This window comes from Netta rufina, assembly GCF_964035555.1.
Source record: "Netta rufina genome assembly, chromosome: 29".
NCBI classification, from domain to species: Eukaryota; Metazoa; Chordata; class Aves; order Anseriformes; family Anatidae; genus Netta; species Netta rufina.
This window is the reverse complement of record NC_140153.1, coordinates 2,815,685-2,831,836: the sequence shown is the minus strand read 5'-3', so window position 1 is coordinate 2,831,836 and position 16,152 is coordinate 2,815,685. Positions and strand designations below refer to the sequence as shown.

Sequence of the window (16,152 nt, the reverse complement as noted above, 5' to 3'; positions counted from 1 at the left end):
CCCCGGTTTTGGCTTCCTGGCGAGCGCAGGTTTGGCCCAAACCCGACACAAAACCCTTGGGGCTTTGCAAACCAGAGGCTCACATCGCGGAGAAGCGCTAGGGTTTGGCGTTCCCCTCGGCCATCCACAGTTTTCTGCCCCACCGAGCTCACAAACCCTGTACAAAACAAGCAGGCAGCAGCTGGGGGGGGGCTTTTCTCCTGCCCCTGCCCCAGGCTGCACGCTACGAACCGGGGACCCCACAGCGGTGTTCCTACATCCTTATGGCACCTGCTGGAGCCACACACCCCATCCATCCCAAAACACCCATCCCCTGGCTGCCCGTCCTCCCTGGGTCTCTTTGGGGGTCAGCACTGGAGTGACAACGACCCCACCTCGGTTCTTAGCCCCTGGGCTTTGCCCCCGTCTCTTTTGGGGCTTTCCGCCGTGCCGACAGATGCCCGAGATCATTTTGTGGGGTTATTCATTTGCCTCCTGGTGGCCATACAACGCCGGATGGGGGGGAGAAGCAGCTCCCAGGGGCTTTCCTCTGACGTCTTGGGAAGGAAAAGCTGCAGCTCGGGTCTAGGGCATCGCGAACAAAAGCCCCCCCGCCCCGAAGACTCGCTTTCCCAGGGCATTTTCTCATGGAGAAACCGCCGAGCTGAAAAGGAACCAGCAGGGCCCTGGGTAGGAGGTGGGAGGCTCTGGGCTTTCTGTGGCTCGGCTCGCATTGTTCCGCGCTGGCGGGGGCGACGTGGGGGAGCCTCGGCCATTCAAAGCCCCGCTCCTCTCCACGGCTCCTGCAGGCTCCGGGCTAAAGGGACGAGCCCTGGAACCGCAGCCGGCGTCTGCCCAAGGAGCAGGGACCAGAAGGAGCCGGGAGGACGCCCCTTGAGCTTCTCCATCCCCAGGTGCTGGAAGGCGAAGGGCAAAGCCGTGGTTTGGGGAGAAAGGGAGGCGATGCCTCCGCAGGATGCTGAGCCCGGGTGAAATTTTTGCACCAAAGCTGCCCCTTTTTTTTTTTTTTTTTTTTTTTTTTTCCCAGCGCAAAATGCAAATGTGGCATTGAACCGCTTTGCTCACGCGTTCGGCTGAACTGTTGGGAGGGTGTTGTTTTGTTGTTTTTGGTTTTTTTTCAGAATCAAAACTGTGGAGAAACTTCATTTGGCAAACGTCAAACTAGTTTGGCCCCCCCCCCGGAATAAAATTAAGTTCCCTTTTCTTCCCAACTCAGCCTTTCTTTGTAACAGAAGGACTTTCAGCACCTCGGGAGTGAAGCATTTTGCTCCATGCATGGTTCTTTATCTGCCTGGTGCTGGGCTCTGCTGGGGTCTGCCCCTGCACCCAGCGCCTCTGACCCTGAGCGGTGGCACCCATGGGTGCCGGGACCCGGCTGCGCCGGGGGAATTGAAGCCGGCTCCGAAATCCCTGGCCATCAGCGAGTGGTTTCCAGCCCCCCCAGGTCCCCGTTTCCCATCCCACTGCTCCCTCCAGCCCCCAACCACCCTGGGATCGTCAGGCTGAAGTTTCCCACCCGCGCTGGCTCGATCCGGAGGTGAGGTGAGGTTGTGAAGAAAGGTGCTGGAAATGCTGCTGGGCATCGCTCCGGGATGCATCTCTGCAGGTTTTTGGGATGCTCCTGGCCCTTCCACGGGCTGGAGGGGCTGGCTGCGGACCTGCCTCGCCCCCAGGTCCCCAAATGTCTCGTTCTCATCCAGCCCAAGCCCTGGTGCTGTCCATGCCGGGGGTCTCCAGCTTTGCCCACCCTCCTGCCGGGGGTGGGCTGAGCCAGGAGCCCCCTGCAGGAGCCACCTCGCTGCCACCCTGAGCCCCAAACCCTGCAAAATCCGACGTCCCCCCTGAGCTGACCCTGTCCAAAAAGCACTGCTGTAATTGTCCTCAGAAACGAGGAAAAATGCGTGCCCTAATTAAACTCACTTCGTCTTCCTGAGCAGCAGTTTCACACTTGATATCCAGAGGCAAAATGATGCGGGGGGGGCGTGAGGTGGGGGTGTTAAAGTGCATAAATAAACCGAGGGTGTTTGTTGTTCTGCTTTTGCAGCAAGAGGGTATTTTGGTAGCTGTTTGTTATGAATCAACACATCGTCGGGGGGGAAAGCTGCAACATCAGGGCTGAGAGGAGCCAACAGGGTGACTGAGGACAGCAAGAAGGACGTAGCCACGAGGGCGGAAAGGTTTTAATTTCAGCTGCCCTTCCAGGTCCAGCAGAACGCAGCGGGGTTTTTGTGCCCCGTGCCACCAAACCCAAAGCTGCAGGGCAGCACCGCGAGCCGCTGCGGAGCTGTTTCTCGGGCCACGGCCTCATCTCATGCAAAAGAAAGCAAAAAATGAGGGTTTGGGGTCGGTTTTTGGAGCAGCGAGGAGTCGGGGGTGCTGGAGAGACCACGGTGCAGGATCCCCGCACCCAACACCCGCAGCGGGACCCTGATCACTGCACGGACCCTTTGGAGCACCCAGGTGCTACAGAAGTGGTCATCGTCGGTTTTTAACAGGAGATCTGAACCCTTCTGCTCCTGCCTGGCCTGCTCGCACCCAAGGGGCTGCTCCAGCTTGGGGCCAAACGCTGCTTTTTCCTGCATCGACGTTTATCGGGTGCTTTTGCTATATCCTGCCTCCACCACAAAAAAAAAATAATAAAATACGTCGCTACTGGAAAGCCAAGCTGGGAAAACAAACAGTCCCAGCATCCAGTCTACACAGAGGCTGTTAAACTATGGGTCGAGTTCATTAGCAGCTAATAAAGGACTAAATTCTTCCATTAGCTGTTCCGGTATGTGAGATGCGGGGATTTCACTGGGGGCTGGTTGCCTGCGTGTCTGGGCACGAGGCCATCCATGCTGTGAGCGCGCATCGCAGGACAGCCCGGGCTCGCTGCAGGCAGGATGGGGACGGGGATGGGGACATGGGGACGAGCAGAATCACCCTCTTTCCATGTGCCACCCTGGCTCCGAGGTGGCTCAGGGAGGCCACAACCACCCCATCCCCAGCCCTCCGAACCCCGCATCAGCACCGGCCGGGTCGCTGCCAGCAGCGGGGCCGCCCATTTCAGGCACGGAAACGTGAGCTGGACTCCCTCCTATCTCCCTTCCTTCCGTGCAAGCCGCTGGTGTTTCCAGCCCTGAATCAGCGGTCGCATCCTCTCCCACCGTGAGTCACTGCCACAGGGCTGCCGCAGCCAGCTACGCCCCTCGGCTCTTCCGAAGCAGCCCGAGGATTTCAGCTCCAGATCAATTCCTCCTCCTTGGGCCGAGTGTGCTGGTTCTTGGCCATGGGCGGACGCTCGGTGACTTCCCGGCACAGGGACAGCCATCGGCACCGCGTCAGAGCCCGGTTGTGCCGGGTGGGCGATGAGACGTGGCCGTTTGCACTGCCCGACACATTCCATGTTTTGTCAAAGCCCCTTTTCCACTGCTTTGATCGATGGGGGAGTGGGTTGGGAATCGTTGGGACCCTCTAATTAACAAGAGGTAGTTGGGCTCAGAGGGGTAGGAAGGCACCCGGGTGCACCCGGCGCTGCGCATTGGTTCAAAAAGTCAAAACCCACTCATAAATCCATATATCCATAAATCCACAGCCACCAACGCCAGGCTGTGCTGAGTATCCCGAGGGAGGGCACTGGAGGGGAGCAGCCCCCCAGCACGGCGCTTGATTTCAAGGGCATGATGAAGCTCTCCCAGTGGACAGAGCCTCCCCCCCAGGCACCGGGGGCCGTAGGTGGTCACCTTTTGGGTGGAGAGCAGGCTCCTTGCTCACAAGCCCCCAAAACACTCCGCTATTCGCGCTCACCATCCGACACCTTAAAAGCCCCGAGCGGCCCCGCTCGAGTACACCATCAGGATTCTCCACGCATTAATTCCAGCGCACTCGGGTTAAAATCCAGTCTGCAATCGGCAAAGTGTGGGCGTGTGCCAGACTGACGGCTCGGATGGAAAATTTTCACCGTGAAGCAACCAGCGGATCAATCGATCAGCAATTGATCAATGGATCAGTGATTGATCAATGGATCAGTAATTGATCGATGTATCTCTTTCTCCTTATCTGCCTCGTTTTGAACAGAACCATTTCTCCCTTTCTCTTTTTTGTTCTTTTTTATATGCCTCCCTCTAACCCTGTCTGTGATCCCCCACTGGGAGTTCTCAACTTGCAACACCTGCTGAAATAAAACGGGGAAGAACAAATAAGCAGAAAAAGGGGCTTTTTTTTTTTTTTTTTTTTTTTTTTTTTTTTTTTTTTTTAAGCCAAGCATTTCCTTAGGTCTGGGAGGCTGTGCCCCACATCTCACCACGTAGGTCCCTGCCTGCAGGTATCGGTGCCAGGCAGTGGGCCCTTCTCCGAGCCCCCCAAGGGCTGCCTCTTTTCCCAAACCATGGTTACACGTCCGAAATCTCGGCCGCTGTCGGGGCAGAGCCCCCTGCCCGTGCCTCCTGGCCGCTTTGCCACATCCCGGGAAGTTTTGCCGCGACCTCGGTTGGGCACCCGTCTGCCGGGGTGCCCCCCGCCCATCAGCAGCGAGTCAGAAACAAAGAAGAAAACCCTCGTGGGCTGCGATTCGCCCTTTATTGTGAACCCCAGACGTCACACGCGCACGGCTATAGATGGAGCTCGGGAGCCCAGGCCAGCCCAGTGCAAGCCCACGAGAGCTCAGTGATGGTGGTGGTGGAGCTGGCTGCCGGGGGGGGACGCGGTGTCTGTGCGGCTAAGGATGTGTTACAGAGGCGGGCTGGTCCTCATGTAACTGGAGAGCGTCTGTAATCTACAGAGGGCGAGGACAGAGCGGGAGGGAGCGGAGGTGCCCTGTGTATTTCCCAGCCTCGCTCTCCCCAAGAGGAGGCCGCCGGGAGCCCCTCTCTCCGACCCCCCCCCCCCACCCCCTCCCCATCTCCCTCCGGCTCGGCGCACCGAGGAATGATGAAAAAAACCAATTCTGCCAAAAGGGTGAGTTCGGATCGCTTCTGCTCCGGGGCACGGTGGGGTGGGGGAGGCTCCCGGATGGTTTGGGGAGGGGGAGCTCGTCGCCTCCTGCCGCCTCTCCCCACCACAGCCCCTCGCTTTGCGAGAAGAAAAAAAAAAAAAAGCAAGCCCAACCGGATCAAAACAAAACCAAACCCAGCGCCGTCTCCCTCTCCTCTGCTGCCCAGCGCCTCTCCTTCCTCTCGGATTTGCCCGGAGATGCAATTCGCCGCTCAGGGCAGAGCGATGTGGGCAGGCAGTTTTCATTTCTGCTCACAAGGAAACGATAAAATCCAGACACCATCTATCTGTCGCTTTGCTCGGTGCCGCCTGCGTGTGCCTGCCGTGCCCACAGATCTTATCTGCCCCTGGGCAGAAATCTCGAGCAGAAACCCGAGCATGGATTTCGCCTCTGGGACTAAATGTTGATAAAAGGCTCAAAAAACGCGATTTCCACTGCAGTAAAAAAATAAAAATAAAAATAATTAGTTGCAAATCTCCTCGTTCCTCTTTCCGGCAGCAGATGCACGTTGGGGGAGGCGAATGCAACCCAGGCGCCTTTCTTATATAATGCAGGGGTGAAACCCTGCCCGTGGGGCTCGCGTCGCCCCCCGGCGCTGTCGCTGCCCCGGAAAATCCACGCAGAGGGGACGGGGCCAAGAGGCGGTGGGGGGCCAGGGAGCAAAGTTGGGCGAGGAGGGAGGGGGAGAAGGGGATCGGGAAAGCACGAATTAACCCCGTTTTTCCTCCCCGTTTCCTTCCCTCTCCCTTTGTGTTAGGGCCACCAGGATGGAAACCAGCAGTCTGCGCAGCCCGAGAAGGTCGGCTGGGTGCGGAAATTTTGCGGGAAAGGCATTTTTAGGGAAATCTGGAAGAACCGTTATGTGGTTTTGAAGGGAGATCAGCTTTACATCTCGGAGAAGGAGGTAGGCTCGGTTTCATTTTCCTCTCCCTTCCCCCCCTTCTTCCCTTTGCACATGAAAAGCGCCGCGAGCCCCAAGCCCCCCACAGCCCCCAGGGGCCAGGACCGGACCCCCCCCTTACCAAACCTCTCCATGTCCTCGTGCTTGCTGTCCCTGAGAATGGGGAAATTCAAGGGGTTCACCAGCAGCTGGACGCGTGCCCCTGCTCCAGGCTGGGGCCTGGGGCTTGCTGTGGGGTTTACGTGAGATTTAATGGGATGTGACTCGCAGCTGGGCCCTGGCTGTCCTCGCACAGCTGCCCCCCCTTAGTTTTGTCTTGATCAATTTATCAGGAAGGGACCCCCCAGGCAAGAGCTCTCCTCCCTCTGAGTCCTCCTTAAAAACTCACCGTGAGGGGTGGGAGGGTGGAGAAATTGGGGTAAAAACACCCCATTTCAGTCAGGGCCTGGTGGGTCCCTGCCTGTGGTGTCTGGCTGTTGTTTAGGGCTGGGGGCTGCTCCAAGGCACGCCGCCTGGCCCAGCCTGATCGATTTAGGACCAATTTAGGATCTGGAGAGATAACGGGGTCCTGAGCATGATGCATAATTTCATTCAGAGGCGAATTGAGTCACGGGGCACGGCAAAGCGCAGGTGGGGATAAACGCTGCAGGGTAAAGGGCCCAAACAAGGGAAGGAGCAGTGACTGGAGGCACCCAAATACACGACCAGAGTGTAGGTTTGGGAAAAGTTGGGCGGAGAGACGGGTTCAGGAGGCAGGCGTTGTGGCCAGGAATCCTTCAGTCCTGCACATCTCCAGAAGTAACACGGGCTGGATAGGATGTGTTTTCAGCAGCAGGCCCAGTCACCTCACGTGGCTCTCCCCAGGCAGTTCTCATAACCTCTGGGGCCAGGGGTCCGAGCTTGGGACCTGCTGGACATGGCGATGAGCAGGAGGGGGAAGGATTCACCCACAGCATGCTGCTGCACCGGCTTGGGGAAACGTTTTGCTGTGCCAGGGCCCTGCTCCGAGGTGGCGTGGAGGCAGATGTTTGGGCAGAAGGAAGCCTGGTTATGGGCTGGCCACATGGAGCTTGTGCTTCAAGGGGAGAGGAGTCCCCACCAGCGAGTCCAAAGGGCCCTCCCCGGGATGGGGAGCACACGGGGTCGTGCCTGGGAAGATGAGAGCATTTTCCAGAGCCCCGGCCACCCCGAAGGCCCAGCTGCGCTGCCACGGGCTGTGCCGGGGTGGGTGGCGTTGTCGCTCGCCAGTGCCCCGAGTCTTTGAACGGCAGAGAATAAAGCATGAGCAAAAGGCTCTGCTTGGCTGAGCAGCAGGGAAGCCTGGGCAAGCGAGGCTGCACTCATACGGGAATCACCACCAGGGAACATGTGCAGGAAGAAGCTGTCTGTCTGTCCGTCCGTCCCTCCCATCCGCGTCTCATTAACAGCCCTGAGCTCCACGTCGCGGCGGGCACGGGGTGCCTGAGTGGCCACGGGGTGCACCTGAGGTTGCTTCAGGGCGAGTGCATTTCTTTCTTCACGGGGAAAAAAACTAGCGTGTGTGTGCAGCTGAAGCAGTGCTGTAGCTGTGTGCATGCGGGTATGTGTGTGAAAGGCCATAAATAACGCGCAGCAGTGACTGCCTATGTCTTTATATGGAAGAATCCGCGGTGGTGTAGCGATGTGGTTGCAGAGGTAACATCTGGCTGCGTGCACGTGCACCCAAATGTGTGCCTGTGGGAATGAAAAACCCACCTGTGCCCCTGCTCCGGGGATCTCAGGGTCTGAGGTGGCTCCGGCTGCTGGCATGTGGTGCTGGTTTGGGGTGTGTGTGCGTGGACGTCTCAGGTTTGCACATGGATGTGTGTGTGTGTACGGGGAGGTGTCCGGTGTGTGCGTGCATGGATGTGTCAGGTGTGTGTGTGTGCACAGATACTGTGCGTGTGCGTGGATACGTCAGGTTTGTGCATGGATATGTCTGGTGTGCGCATGGACACGCCTGCTGTGGCTGCCCACTGCTCTTCATTTCCAAGGCTTCCCGCTCAATGCAGCTGGGACTTTTAACCCCAAAACCCTCAGCAGAGCCAGGCCTCCACACACCAACCCGCTCTGGGACCCGCCGTGGTGCCTGCACTGCCCCCTCCGCGGAGCCACGCGTCCCTCGGTGCTCAGGCTCCCTCCGTGCCCCCTTCCCTGGCAGCAGGTGCCTGAGGCTCCTGCCAGTGGCTTAACAAATTGGGACTTAAGTGGAACAGGATGGAGCCTCTTTGGGGTTTTCACACGCCAGATTATGCCCAGTGGAGAAAATGGAGCCACTGCTGGGTTGTGCTGGTGAGTGGTGTGGGAGGCTCCGCTCCGGAGGCAGCCTCTGTGCTTGGGAATCGCTGCTGGGGGGGGGCTTCGGCCACAGCCAAGGGGGAAATCACCCACTGGGAACCCCGAGGAGACACAGGCAGAAAGCTCTGGTGGGAACGGCCCCTAGGCAGCTGGAAACTCAGCGAGGAAGCTTCATTGCCTGCTTCAGCAAAAGATCAAAGCCCTCTGCTCTAAATTATTTTTGCTCCATCAAAGCCACCGGAGCAAGGTGGATCTGGTGGCTGGAGCGCAGGAGCTAACTCCCGCATTAACCTCGGTGTTTCTTGTCAGCTCCTCTTAAGCTCAGCAGCTGCTGTGGACCAGCGGGCGCGTTGCTCGTGGTACACGCAGAAGGGGGTTAAATGCTGCCCTCAGCTCTGTTCATGGGAACCTGCTGGGAATCCCTGTGCCTTTCCAGGGGCCTGCCTGGGACCTGCGCTTGGAGGCTGGCTGTGGTTTATTCATTTTGGTTAGGAGGTGCTGGGAACAGCTGATAAAAGCCTGGGCTTTCTCCCTGGTGGAAGCCAGGTCTGGAAGGAGAGGAACTGAGCTTTATTAACCAGCTGATACACCTGGAAAAGGCGGGCAGGGCTCTGAGCTGTGCTCTTGCATTCGGGCATCAGCTGGAGGCTGTGAACCTGCCCTCCCAGCCCCGGCCTTTCGCCCTTCCAAGCACACACCAAAATGGGAGCTGGGGCTTGCAGCCCGTGGTCAGGGCCGGGAGCCTGCGCTCGGCTCCGCCAGCCGAACTCGGTGAACTTAGGCAAAAAATCCCTTCATTATTTAGCATTTGGTCATCAGCCAAAAAAAAAAAAAAAAAAAAAAAAAAACACCATTCAGGGCAGCAACATGCGCGGCAAGATGTGCCGAAGCGAGCGGCTCTCTGCGAAGCAAAACCTCTTTCAAACTATTTCTGCGTTCTTCCCCCTCCACACCGGCTCCCTTCGCCTCCCCCCCCAGCCCCCCAAATTTCTGGTAATTGTTCTCCTGTTTGTAGCGCGGCTTTGTTACTGCTCCGCGCTTGGGAATTGCAGCCAGACCGCCACAGACACAGCTGGGCTCCTGCCACTTCCTGCCAGGAAGCCCAGGGCTGTCCAGACAGCATGAAACGGCCCCGCGATGACGAGATGTTAATGAGGAAATGCTTCTCGGGGCTTCCTTCAGCCTTTTCTTGTTTGCTACCAACGGCGGCGACTCAATTAGCACGAGAGCACTTGAAAAGTCGGCTGCTCTCGCTCCCCGCTCGCTACGGCACCACCAAACGCCCGGCGCCTGGCAGGGATGTGTGCACACACGTGGGTGTGCAAGGGCGTTTGTGTGTGTGCAGAGCAGTGCCTGGGGTTCCTGTGCATGGTTCCTGTGCACACCACGGCTGCGAAGTGCCGGTGCTGCCCCGGTGCTGCTCCCGTGCCGGTGCCGCTCGTGCCCACAGGAAGGCTTGGGATTTTGGCCAGCTGGGACCTGCTGCCCCTTCCCTCCTCGCCTCTTGCACCTTGAAAGCTTCCTTCCTCCCTCCCCACCTTCCTCCTCCTCCTGCTCGGCCAAGCTCGGTTCCACACTTTGCACTTCGGACACTTTCGGCACAAGGTCTCGGTGGCCCCGTCCCGCACGATGGCACAGGCGGCACCAGCGCTCCCAGTCCCGTGCTGGGGTGGCTGCGGGTTGGGGTGGCACGGCGCGGGGAGCGGGGCCATGGGTGCAGGGTGCTCCGAGAGCCGAATTTCTCGCAGGCTGATGATGGGGGAGCAAGGGATGGAGCAGGCGGCAGCCGAGCGATAGCCTGATTTCAGCTGAACTGTGCAGAAATTTCGGTCCCTCTGCTGGGTGGCAGAGCTGAAGTGAAACTTTCGTCTCCGCTCGGGGAGTGCAGGCTGGCCGGTGCCAGCCCCCGGGCTGCCAGCGTTGGGCTGCCGGGCTTGGCAGGTTTCTTGCTATGCCCCGAGCCCCTCACGAATATCTGGTGGATACGTTCTGCTCGGTGCCTCGTGATTTTCTACAGCCTTCTGTATTAGCGCCGAGCCTGCCGCGTCGTAGCGGGGAGCTGTTCGGGCGAATCCCACCAAAGGATCACGAGGGGAACCTCTTGCTGCAGAGCAGAGGGCAGGAGCTGCTCGTCTGGAAGGTTTGAGACCCGTCTGCTTGCCCCACATCACACCCATGGGGGAGAAAAGACCCAAACCCACCCAGACCCACCCAGCACCCCGAGCCAAGTGCTCCCTGGTTGCTCTCAGCCTCAAAACTCTGCTGGGAGAGACCTCAAGGCAGCCCTGTGGAAGCTGCAGGAGCCCCAAAGGTTTTCCTGCGGGGTGCAAAGCTGGGTGGTGGGCAGGATAGGGCCCGACACCCCGCAGGAGGGCTGGTGGGCCCTGGGGAGCCACCACCCCTGCAGCCCGGAGAGCCAGGCACAAACAGGGATGGGAGCTGTGGGCAGGAGATGCTCAGCCCTTCCCAGAGCTCAAACCTTTCCTCTAAGAGTTTCGAATTTGGCATCCAAGACTGGAAATCACCCCTCCTTCAAACACCTGCGCTCGACCTGCACTCAGCAGAGGAGAGGAAAACGAAGGAGCCCTGGGGACAGCCACAGCAACGCTCCGGCTGCGGGACCAACTGGGATGGAGCCACACAGCGCTGGGTCACCCCGACAAGAGCAGAGCCCAGCGCTGCTCTGCCGCCTCCTCCAACCCCTACAAAACCCCACAGGGTGAAGGAGAAATCACCCCACATCCCTGCTGCCGGGGACGGGCACCGGCGGCTCCTTCCAGCCCACGGCTCCTTCCTCCAAAACGTCCCCCAAAGCCCCACGTGCTGCACGGCTGCACCAAGCCCAAAGCCCTGCTGGTGGAAACGAGGAGAGCCCCCTCGCAGCTCAGATTCTGCCCAGTTTGCCGTGGGATTGCTGCGATATTTGCAGCAGCAGCAGCAGGGGAACATCACGCACAGCACGCGGAGAAGCACCTTGGCTCGGTCAGCGCAGAGCCAGCATGGACCCAAAGGATTTTTTTCACTTGCACAGAGCCAAAAACCCCCGCAGGGGGCTGAACGTGCCCACCTGGCCCAAAACTAAAGTTCTGGACCCCAAAGCCATCCCTTTAGTGCCCACGGATGGGGCTCAGCCCTTTAGGGTTTGTCACAGGTCTGTGCACACGCAGGGCACTGGGGATGAGCGCGGTGCCACAGCCCCGGCACACGTCAGCCCTGGTCTGGTGGCACCTGAAGGGTGTTTGCCCCCACCACCTACAAGCCTGAATGCTCTGCAGACCCCTGTAGGTGGTCCTAGGGGTGAGGTAGGCTAGAGGCAAGGGTTTGGGCTCCTGGAGGGAAGGGTTTGGGTTCCTGGAGGGAAGGTGTCTGGCTCGCCTGCCTCCACCGCGCAGGCTCTGGGTGTCTGAGACGCGAGGGGAGGGCTGGGGAAGTCCCAGTGACCTACATGAGCAAACATCTGGAGCAAGGACTTCTGCCGCAGCCGGGGCTCGGGGGGATCGGCTCCTCCTGCCGCAGACGGCTCGGGCTGAGTTCAGCCAAGATTCTTGGAAAGAGGTGGATTCAGGATGGCGCCGCGGCGAGGGGAAAGACGATTAGAAATGCACGGGGAGGGAATACAAGCGGGCACGACGTGCCAGAGATTCCCCTATCTGGTCATGACAGCCCGTAGGCAGCGGAGGATGCTTTGGGCAGAAATCAGGCGCTTTTGGGGCTGCGCCCTAGAGCCTGGGGCCAAGCTTGGGGGTCCGACTTTTGCTAAGGACAGCAGCGGAAGGGAAGGCTGCACCCCACGGCTGCTAGGGGAATGGATGTGGAAGCAGAGACATCTTGCAGCAGCTGCGAGGTGGCCGGCTGGTGGCTTCGCAACGAGAACTGAGAAATGCTTGCGGCCTCGAGCCTCGGCCCCGGCGCTCGCTTCCCCCTCGGATGTCCCACGGGACCCCAGGCCGAGCCCCCGGCGGTGCCTCGATGAGCCCTGAGCCCCTCGTCGGGGAGCAGCACGCTCCTGGTGGCCGTGGGCCGGGGCTGGGTGTGCTTCACCCGCCCCCCGAATCAGCTGTCAGGCTGCGCTAATGCCACCGGGTTAAAAATAGGAAGCGCTAAGCTTCATCCCTCCGGCTGGTGCTGTGCTGTCTCGAGGAAAAGCAGCGAGCACCAACGTGATCGCCCCTCGTAGCCACCTCCTCCCGCAGGCAGGGTCCTCTCCACGCTGCTGGCACCGATCCTGCTCGGCTGGGGGGTCCACAAGCACCGGGCAGAGCCTGCCCACCCCGCGGGGACTTTTGGGGTGGCGCAGTGACCGCGACGTGCTTGGGGTTCCCGGAGGAATCCTGGAGCAAAGCAGGAGCTAACCCAGGAGACTGATTTTCAAGTCATCCTTCTAAATACGTCTCCCGACTCAAGTTAATGATACCATGCTGAAAAGCTCTGTTTTTCCCCCAAAACTGAGCGTAGCACCAGCTAGCAGCGCTGCACTCGTGCCCTGGGTGGGCGACGCTCACCCCAGGTCGGGCACCCCCCGTCCGTCGGCACCTGCTCCAGCTGACACCCGCCCGGCGGCCGTTTCTGTTTTGTTTTGCAGGTAAAAGATGAAAAAAACGTGCAGGAAATGTTTGACCTGAGCGATTATGAGAAATGTGAAGAGCTCAGGAAGTCCAAAAGCAGAAGCAAAAAGAACCACAGCAAATTTACCCTCGCCCACTCCAGGCAGCCTGGAAACACGGTACGCAAGCACGCGGTCAGCCCCGGAAAGCCGTGAGCTCTGGGGGGCTCGATGCAGTTTTGGGGGTGACGCCAGGCAGTCTGTGCTCTGCAGGAGAACAAAATGAGGTTAAAAACCCACAGATCCCCACCGCGGGGCTGGTGGCACTGGGAGAGCTGTGGGGAGGAGCGGGGGCTCTGCTGCGGGGTCGCACAGAGAAGGTGGCCAAGGGGAGCATCAGAGCCGCAGGGGGATTTGTCCCATGAGTGCTGCCTAAAAAGCTAAAAAGTGCCGGGATGGGGGCACGGCTGCCTGGGAGCAGGACCCCGGAGGTCTCAGCTCCTCTGCAGACGGAGGCAGCCTCCATCCTGAGCCGTCCCTGGCTTTGGGAGGAGTTGGGTAACACCCTGCAAGGCAGACGGGGAGGAGAAGGGGGAAAATGGGAAGCGGCCGCGCCGTCCCCAAGCGACATGAGCAATGGGACAATTGAACAAAACGCTGCAGAGGCCAGAAGTGAGCATCCCTGGAGGGCTTTAGGCTCTGACCCGAGTCCCTTCTTTTCTAGGCTCCAAATCTCATCTTCCTGGCTGTGAGTCCGGAAGAGAAGGAGTCCTGGATTAACGCCCTCAACTCCGCCATCACTCGTGCTAAGAACCGCATCTTGGATGAGGTGAGCGGGACGCCGACGTCTCAGCTTTAATATTTCGGGCGATGCTTTTTGGCTGCCTGTAGGGTGGGCTCTGCTGGAGCTGCCGGTGGTTTGACCCCACCTAGCCTCGGAATTCCCGTGCGAGCCCTCAAGCCTTGCACAGGGATTGGGATTGTGGAGGGGAGGGCTTCCTAGGGCTTCCCAGGGCTTCCCAGAGCTTTTCAGGGCTTCCCAGAGCTTCCTTCCTGTCTTTGCTGTGCGTTTGGGTTTGCAAAGGAGCTTTAAGCAGTGGAACTGAATTAAGGAATTAGCTGAAAACCAACACGGTCCCCTGCTGAGAGCAGCCCACGGGCACCATCTGCCACCCCACCTCGGCCCCTCTCCATCCTGCCAAGCCCTCCGGTGCTGGGGCCGTGCCCCTCGCCGCGTTTCAGCCCCGTCTCGCATTTTAATGCTCCGTGCCAATGATTTTAGCCCCCAGCCTCTCCCATCCACACTCAGGGCTGTGCTGATGGTGACACAAACCCCTGTAGAGAAGGGGAACTTAGGGCATAGCACAGGAAAAGCTTTAGAGCCGGGATCGGGACGGCAAGGCAGTGGGATGGCTGGCTGTGAGGAGAAGCGATCGATCACCGCTACGGAAATCTCTACAAGTAGACGCAGCTGGGAATTGCCAGGAATGACTCCAGGCACAGAGGGGATGGATGTGGGGACCCCAACAAACCTGACCCCTCGTCAGAAGCATTGGGTGGGTTTCCCGAGCACCCAGGTGTTCACCGGGCTTTGCCACCCCTGTAGGTCACTGTCGAAGAGGACAGCTACCTCGCCCACCCAACGCGCGACAGAGCAAAAATCCAGCACTCCCGACGCCCCCCGACACGGGGACATTTGATGGCTGTGGTACGTACGGCAACCCCCAGGCCGGCTAGGTAAAATTCCCTGTGGCTATTTCATTTATAAGCGGGTGCTGGAGCTCTGGCCCGAGCTGCGACTTGCCACGAGCCTCGGGGCTCCCCTTGGGTGCCAGGAGCAGCCCTCCGGTCCTGCAGCGCTCTCCATCGCGTTGTGTAGGTCTGGCAGAGTCACCAACACCCGTGTCACCAGGGCTGGAACCGAAATGCTCCTTCGGGGTCCTGCTGGGGGGCGTCCCTGGGGCTGGGGGCCGTGTCCCCACGTTGGCACATCCCACTGTTTGTCCACCCCGTGCCCTGGTTAGGAGCAGGGACCCGGCACACGCGGGGGCTCTGCCGCTCGCCCACGCTCGCTGTTGTCCCTGCTCCATCATGGCACACCCAGGGGACGCACGCCTGAGGTTTCGGTGCCTCTCCAGATAACACGAGCCTAACCCAGACCTCTCTGCCCCCCCAGGCATCTACCTCAACCTCTGACGGCATGCTGACCCTCGACCTGATCCAGGAGGAGGACGCCTCCCCGGAGGACCACGGCACCTGCGAAGAGAGTTTTCGGGTGGACCTGGACAAGTCGGTGGCACATCTCGCCGCCGGCCGGCGCCGCTCGGATTCGGAGAACGTCAAAGCGCTGGAGAAGGGCCGGACTGGGAGCCTCCCGAGGCGGGAGGTGACCTCGTGGGACAGGTCCGCGCCGCGCAATGACTCCTTTGACAAAGGGACCATGTACACCCCGCAGGTCCCCAAAAAGCTCTCGCACTCGGAAAAGAATAAATGTGCCTCCATGGAAGAAATCCTGTCCCGGCGGGACTCCTCCGCGCACCGGGCGGTGCTGAGGAGGGGGCTGGAGGCGCAGTTTGCCTCCGCGGAGCCGGAGCAGCTGTCCCGGATACAAGAACTGGTTGCACTGAAACTGGAAAAAACTCAGGAACTGCTGACGGAGGTGAAGGGCTACGGGGAGGGCAAGAGGAAGGCCAAGGACTCCAACACCAGCACCAGCACCACCACCTCTTCCTCCTCCTCGTCTTCCAAGTCGGACTCTGAGAGGATCCTGCAGGAATCCGAGAGGCTGCTGGGGGAGGCTTCCTCCACCTGGAGCCAGGCCAAGAGGGTGCTGCAGGAGATCCGGGAGCTGAGGGACCTGTACAAACAGTTCGAACTGCAGCAGTCGGACTCAAAGCCCAAACAGAGCTCACAGGCCCACTACAGGAAGAGCATGATGTGAAGGCAAGCCTTGGGATGGGGAGGGAGGGACACGGGAGGGCGGCCGTTTGGTCTTTTTTCTTTTTCTTTTTTTTTTTAATTATTATTATTTTCAGTGTTTGAAAGAGTGAAAAGGTGCCTGTTCTCACCTGAGTTTGCTTCTCAAAGCTCGAACCTTTCCTCTCCTCCATCACCCCTCCACCCACCCCACCCCCCCCGGTGAAACGACCCCGTGCTCCAATAAATTCAGTTGCAGTTTATACCTCCTATTTTAAAAAGCACCCTTTGCACCGCAGGCCCCCAGCTTCTGTCATGCTTGGAGGACGGCAGAAAGCACCAGCTCCTACAAAATGCCCCTGCATGCCTGGAGCAGCACGTGCGTAACGATGGGGACGGATGCTCTTGCGCTGTACGAGCCCTGGCTTTGCTGCTCTCCAATCCGAGCTGTATCCTGCACCGCAGCTCCTTGACCAGGAGTCTTGTCTTGCTCCCTCACTG

At 59.4% G+C, this 16,152-nt stretch overlaps 1 protein-coding gene across 2 annotated transcripts; it reads left to right on the top strand.

The window, feature by feature from the left end:
• Positions 1–4,682: 4,682 nt before the first annotated feature.
• On the top strand, positions 4,683–15,676 carry PLEKHO1 (pleckstrin homology domain containing O1; the record flags this gene model as incomplete). Of its 2 annotated transcripts, none has more annotated exons than XM_084303109.1 (6): positions 4,683–4,938; positions 5,742–5,879; positions 12,775–12,915; positions 13,460–13,564; positions 14,342–14,443; positions 14,912–15,676. In XM_084303109.1, the coding sequence occupies exons 1-6, from the start codon at positions 4,909–4,911 to the stop codon at positions 15,674–15,676; spliced, it is 1,281 nt and encodes a 426-aa protein (XP_084159235.1). In that variant the 5' UTR covers positions 4,683–4,908. The 2 variants fall into 2 exon arrangements, with proteins under 2 accessions (XP_084159235.1, XP_084159234.1); XM_084303108.1 differs by having other exon boundaries at positions 5,733–5,879.
• Between the last annotated feature and the right edge of the window lie 476 nt (positions 15,677–16,152).